The sequence below is a fragment of the Cebidichthys violaceus genome, unplaced genomic scaffold (assembly GCF_023349555.1).
Source record: "Cebidichthys violaceus isolate CVI_PGR_0920_01 unplaced genomic scaffold, fCebVio1.0.p SCAF_64, whole genome shotgun sequence".
NCBI lineage: Eukaryota > Metazoa > Chordata > Actinopteri > Perciformes > Stichaeidae > Cebidichthys > Cebidichthys violaceus.
In genome coordinates this window covers 83110-90000 of record NW_027176861.1, presented here as the reverse complement: position 1 = coordinate 90000, position 6891 = coordinate 83110, and the positions used below count along the sequence as shown (strand labels likewise).

The 6891-nt window shown below is 44.3% G+C and overlaps 1 protein-coding gene across 3 annotated transcripts in view; it reads right to left on the bottom strand.

The window, feature by feature from the left end:
• The window catches only part of si:ch73-193i2.2 (transient receptor potential channel pyrexia), a 19044-nt gene extending 12988 nt beyond the window's left edge, over positions 1-6056 (bottom strand). For 2 of the 3 annotated variants that reach the window (XM_068734496.1, XM_068734498.1), the window contains exons 1-8: positions 5964-6056; positions 5273-5405; positions 5035-5195; positions 4302-4469; positions 2303-2453; positions 1997-2158; positions 1655-1764; positions 1303-1411 (exon numbers count right to left, since the gene is read on the bottom strand). In XM_068734496.1, the coding sequence (XP_068590597.1) occupies positions 1303-1411; positions 1655-1764; positions 1997-2158; positions 2303-2453; positions 4302-4469; positions 5035-5195; positions 5273-5405; positions 5964-6050 (1081 nt within the window). In that variant the 5' untranslated portion in view covers positions 6051-6056. The remainder of the gene's footprint in view (positions 1-1302; positions 1412-1654; positions 1765-1996; positions 2159-2302; positions 2454-4301; positions 4470-5034; positions 5196-5272; positions 5406-5963) is intronic. The other variant, XM_068734497.1, reaches the window with a different exon arrangement.
• Positions 6057-6891: the final 835 nt, after the last annotated feature.

Here is a 6891-nt window from a genome sequence, read left to right as displayed (position 1 = left end):
AATAATAATAATAATAATAATATATTTTATTTGTAGCTCTTTAAAAGGTACACTTTACATGGTAAAAACAGAAACAATAGAAGTAATTACAATAAAAACTAAATAGATGACATCATAACAGTAAGGAACAACACAGAAAACATTTTTTTGTTTGTAACACTACACTATTATAGTAGTATTGTCTGTAACACTGCTTTAGTAGTATTGTCTGTGACACTACTCTAGTAGTATTGTCTGTGACACTACTATAGTAGTATTATCTGTAACACTGCTTTAGTAGTATTGTCTGTGACACTAGTTTAGTAGTATTGTCTGTAACACTATAGTAGTATTGTCTGACACTACTTTAGTAGTATTGTCTGTAACACTACTATAGTAGTATTGTCTGTAACACTATAGTAGTATTGTCTGACACTACTTTAGTAGTATTGTCTGTAACACTACTATAGTAGTATTGTCTGTAACACTACTTTGGTAGTATTGTCTGTAACACTACTATAGTAGTATTGTCTGTAACACTACTTTGGTAGTATTGTCTGTAACACTATAGTAGTATTGTCTGACACTACTTTAGTAGTATTGTCTGTAACACTACTTTAGTAGTATTGTCTGTAACACTACTATAGTAGTATTGTCTGTAACACTACTTTAGTAGTATTGTCTGTAACACCACTATAGTAGTATTGTCTGTAACACTACTTTAGTAGTATTGTCTGTAACACTACTATAGTAGTATTGTCTGTAACACTACTTTGGTAGTATTGTCTGTAACACTACTATAGTAGTATTGTCTGTGACACTACTATAGTAGTATTGTCTATAACACCACTATAGTAGTATTGTCTATAACACTACTATAGTATTGTCTGTAACACTACTTTAGTAGTATTGTCTGTGACACAATTATAGTAGTAATGTCTGTAACACTACTATCGTAGTATTGTCTTTAACACTACTATAGTAGTATTGTCTGTAATACTACTAGATTAGTATTGTCTGGGACACTACTATAGTAGTATTGTAGTAGTGTTGTAGCATTATAATTTTGTTGGTTTCCGATTTGAAAACTGGTTTCAGTCCCTGCAGGTTTCAGTGGTAGTAGTACTGCAGTAAACCAGTGGTAGTAGTACTGCAGTAAACCAGTGGTTGTACTACAACAGCAGTAGTACAATAGCAGTGTTACCTTGCTGATGGGTCTCAAGTGAGTATTGTTCCAGTCCCAGCAGGTTTGAGGTAGTAGTACTGTAGTAGTGTTGTACTACAAGTGTGGTTGTACTACAACAGCAGTAGTAGCAGTGTTACCTTGCAGGTTGGTCTCTGGGTGTGGTTCTGGTTCTAGCAGGTTCAGGTAGTAGTACTGCTGTCTGGTCATGTTGTCAGTCACATGGAACTGACTGAGCGCCAGCTGGGCCTGAACACAACATACAATTACATTCATCACAACTCTATTCTGTTCTATTCTACTCTGTTCTACTTTATTCTATTCTGTTCTACTCTATTTCTTTAAATTCTACCCATCTTTCCATATTTTACAACATGATCTGAATTCAAACCAGAAAAGGGAGAAACAACAATATTAAATAGTTGGAAGTTTTAATAGTTACTCTGGACCAATCACCGCCCTGTTATCTGTCAGTAGGCGGGACATTGTTACCACTGGGCTCATCCGGCCAATCAGAGCCGTTATGCAGAGCTGTCCATCAGAGTCCATCCTCCCGGCCTCCGCCCCGAGCTCCAACAGCACCCGAGCTGCTTCACTGCGCTCTGAAAATGACAGTACAGACAACCGGACTATCACAGACAGTACAGACAGTCAAAATACCAGAGACAGTACAGACAGTCAGTCATTTTCAGACACCCAAACTGACCATGTACTTTTCCTGACACTCATATACTTTGTCTAGAGTCAATAAAGTAAGTAAAGTCAGAAGAGTCAGAAGGTATAAAGAGTCGCTAAAGATTACAGTGGTGATGTCAGTGGTGATGTCAGTAGTACCCAGGTTGGCGGCAAGCTGCAGTGGTGTTCTGTCTTTGTAGTCAGTGCAGCTGATGGAGGCTCCGGTCTGCAGCAGCAGTCTGATGGAACCTACAGCATCGTTCTTGGCAGCGTAGTGAAGAGGAGTCTGCTGGTCCAGGAAGGTCTGACTCTCTGGATCAGCTGAGGACACACACACCTATTGATCAGGATCTGGTTGTTAGGGTTAGTTAAACCAGATAACCAGTAGGACCCTTTAACCAGAAGATATCCTGGGTATGTTGAACTCTCTTCCTTGTACAGGTACCAGGACTAGTCCACACAGACCTTTTCGGTCCAGCAGGAACTGAACCATGTCCTGGTAGTCCAGTGCCGAGGCCACGTGAAGGGCCGTGACTCCAAACTGATCCGGTCGGAGGAGGTCTGATCCCCGGTCCAGAAAGAATCGCATCACATCCACGCTCCAGGCCCTGGAGATCTAAACACACATTCCAGTGCGAGCGTGTGTGATGGTGAACATATGAACAACATGTCAGTGAGTCTGTTGTAGAAGTGGTTTTAAAAGCATCACTGTTGTTGGGTGTTAAGATTACATTACAGTCATTTAGCAGACGCTTTTATCCAAAGCGACTTACAAGTGTATTCAACATTGGTAATCAAGAGAACTACTAGTCACCAGAAGTCATAAGTGCATGTCCTTTTTAAACAAGCATCTAAGAGCATGAACCAGAGCAAAAGTACAGTGCAGAAACAAACTAATACAAATACAATAAGTGCTGAGTGAAAGGCTCAGGGTAGTACTTCTTCAAGAGGTGAGTCTTCAGCCTGATGAAAGATGGGCAGCGACTCTGCTGTCCTGACGTCAGTGGGGAGTTCATTCCACCACTGTGGGGCCAGGACAGAGAACAGCCGTGACCGGGTCGATCGGCCGCCGGGACCTCTGAGCGACGGGGCAACCAATCGCTCCGAGGCAGCAGAGCGAAGTGGTCGGGTGGGGGTGTAGGGCTTGACCGTGGCCTAGAGATAGGAAGGAGCTGTTCCTTTCACTGCCCTGTAGGCTAGCACCAGAGTCTTAAACTGGATGCGAGCTCTTACAGGGAGCCAGTGTAGAGAACGGAGAAGGGAAGTTATGTGGGAGAACTTGGGGCGACTGAACACCAGACGAGCTGCGGCTTTCTGGACAAGCTCCAGAGGTCTGATGGCCGACGCCGGGGCTCCAGTGAGTAGTGAGTTGCAGTAGTCCAGACAGGAGATGACAAGAGCCTGGATGAGAACCTGCGCTGTCTCGTCAGTGAGGAAGAGGAGAATCCTCCTGATGTTGTAGAGCAGGAATCTGCAGGAACGTGTAACCGATGGAATGTTTGCTGAGAACGACAGGTGGTTGTCCAGGGTCACACCCAGATTCCTCGCAGTCCGAGTTGGCATCACCACGGTATCATCAATGGTGATGGACAGGTCACAGTGTTCACAGTGTGGACTTCCCCGGGAGGAACAGTAGCTCGGTTTTGTCCAGGTTGAGCTTCAGGTGGTGTGTCGTCATCCACTTCAAGGTCTTCGAGCAGGATGAGTGCGGAGCCATTGTCATGGAAGTGCGAGACTAATGTGTCGAGCTCCTCCAGGAACTCACTAAGAGGCCCTGGTGGGCGATACACAGCAGCAATGGTGAGCTTGACTGGATAAGTGACAGTAACAGCATGACATTTGAAAGAGGACGGGGAGAACTGTGGAACAGTGACAAGAGAGTGTTTCCATTTTGGGGAAATTAGCAGGCCAGTACCACCACCCCACCTCACAGCTCTGGGAGTGTGAGAGAAAGATACACATCTGACAGAGCTGCAGGTGTGGTGGTGTTTTCTGGTGTGATCCAGGTCTCAGTTAGACCAAGAAAGTTGAGGGAGAGCAAGGAAGCGTAGCTTGAGATGAACTCAGCTCTCGGCACTGCCTTCTGGCCCAAGCCCCCCTGCCAACACTTGCTCTCCATGAGCTAAGAGAGTAGGATAGATGAGATTAGTGGGGTCACGGCACCTGGGAGTGACCCAATGTCTACGTGACCACCGGACAGAGGAACGGACAGAAATAGGATGCAAACACATGGTAGTCGATTTAAACAGATTACTGAACCGCAAGTACACGCTCGAGAAGTCTTTGCTTGACGAAGTCGGGCATGAAAAAGTCGCCCTGTTGCCTTTGTTTGCCTGATGCTTGGATGCTGATGCTTCCAACCGCCAGCACTGGTTAATGACAACTACCTACTGATTGCTCATTGTTGTATTGTAAGATGCATTAAGTGTTTGTTCTGTTGTGTAGCTGCTTCAGAACTATAGACCTCATGCAGGATGGTCTGTCCATATCTGTCTGAGCTGTTTGGATCGGCTCCTTCTGAGATCACTTCATCCAGAAAGTCAAGGTCCACCTGTAAACAACATACAAGATACACACAACACAGACAACACACACAAAGACAAAAGACACACAAAGACACAGAGACACAATACTCAAATATGTCACACAAAGACACAAAGATACAGAGACACAAAGACAAAACATAATAAAGACAAAACAAAACACACAATACAGACACAAAGGCAAAACACATGATAAATACAGATTTTCCTTCACAAGAGAATTTTAAACTGATAGATTTAAACTGTGAACTGGGTCACTGTGACCTAGTCAATGTTACCTGGTCAGTGTTTCATGGTCAGTGTTACCTGGTGAGTGTTACCTGGTGAGTGTTACCTGGTCAGTGTCACCTGGTCAGTCTTACCAGGTAAGTGTCCTGGTCAGTTTTACCTGGTCAGTGTTACCTAGTCAGTGTTACCTGGTCAGAGTTACCTGGTCAGTGTTACCTAGTCAGTGTTACCTAGTCAGTGTTACCTGGTCAGTGTTACCTGGTCAGAGTTACATAGTCAATGTTACCTAGTCAGCTTTACCTGGTCAGTGTTACCTGGTCAGTGTTACCTGGTCAGTGTTACCTGGTCAGCTTTACCTGGTCAGTGTTACCTGGTCAGTGTTACCTGGTCAAAGTTACCTGGTCAAAGTTACCTGGTCAGAGTTACCTGGTCAGTGTCGTGGTTGGTAGCAGCCAGTAGTCTAAAGTGATTCAGGAGTTGTTTATTGAGCTGTTGGTTTTTATTCGTTGTGTCGGTTTCATCTCTCTGCTCTTCATCACCTTCCTCATCCTCAGCCAGACCTCTGTACTTCATCTCCAGCTGAACACCTGAACATTAACTCTTGATGTTAAAATGTTAATGAATTTACATCTAAAAAAGCACATGGACTCTGGGTCTGTGTCACCTGTCAGTTTTCTTCTTCTTTGCTTCCAGCGGTGGCAGGAGTATGACGCCCAGCGAGCTGCAGCCTTCACTGCTGCTGACACTGAGGACCTGGACCCCTGAGGATACCTCGAGTCCTGAGGACACCTCGAGACCTGAAGACAAACAGAGACCTGAAGACATATGAAGACCTGAAGACAAACAGAGACCTGAAGACATATAAAGACCTGAAGACATATGAAGACCTGAAGACAAACAGAGACCTGAAGACATATAAAGACCTGAAGACATATAAAGACCTGAAGACAAACAGAGACCTGAAGACATATAAAGGCCTGAAGACATATGAAGACCTGAAGACATATAAAGACCTGAAGACATATGAAGACCTGAAGACAGAGACCTGAAGACATATAAAGACCTGAAGACATATGAAGACCTGAAGACAAACAGAGACCTGAAGACATAAAAAGACCTGAAGACAGACACCTAAAGACAACTGCAGACAGAGTTCAACCCAAGACACACAGAGATCTGAAGACAGACATAAACTTGAAGACATACAGAGACCTGAAGACATACAGAGAACTGAATACAAACAGAGACCTGAACCTGAAGTCAAACAGAAACCAAAGACACACAGAGTTCTGAAGACGAACAGAGATCTGACGACATACCTGAACCTGAAGACAGAAAGAAACCTGAAGCCTCACCTGGATTGTGTTGATGCTTCCTGTCATCTCCACCTCAAGTCCAGGATTCAGCAGACCTGTCAGACCGGCCCGGGGCCCCCTCTTCATCCTGGTTCTGTTGAGCTTCTGTCCACCAGGTCAGAAATCCAGACTTCCACACTGATGGACCTGCAGGACTTTGTTAAACCTGCCAGACCTCCAGAAACCTGTGAGGACTTGATAGACTTCCTGTACCCAGAGAGACTTCCTGAAACCTGCCGGACCGGTCTCGATCCTGGATGAAGAACTAAAATAAGCTAGGAATTGTCTCTGGACCTGGTCTTCACCGAGTGATCCTGAAGGACTGAGCTGATCGGGATCTGTCTGAATTGTGAGCTTCAGCGACACAAAACAAAACCATAAAGTCAGCTGACGGTACGTTTATCAGGTTTATGGCTCTTCTTATCAGTGGGTGGAGGATCCAGGTCCAGGTCCAGGTCTCAGGTTGAACAAAACAGACTTCTTTCATAAAACAGGAAGAAACTGAATGAAAACCAACGACTGACATCAAAAGAAATGATAAACTTTTAATTTAGAAAACCAACAGTCCTTCTTTGGAATGACTGAGACGCATCATGACTCACGCTGGTCTAGTTCAGTTTTTGATCCTCCTCAGACCTCTTAAGACCTCCTGAGACCTCCTGAGACCTGATCGGTTTTACCTTGACATTCTTACCTTAACCCTAATCTCACTCCTCCAACCTAAACAAAACCAACCCAAGTAACCAAGGCAACAAGAACTGGGCAATCAGAGGAAGGGTGGGGCGGGTCTTAGTCCAACAGGAAGTCATCATCACTGGTTCCTCCACAAACAGCCAATCAGATTCTTCCATTGTCTTCTGAATTATTATATAAAATAATCTCTGTTAATATAAGTGAATAAGAAATGATCCCATCATGATGTTTACAC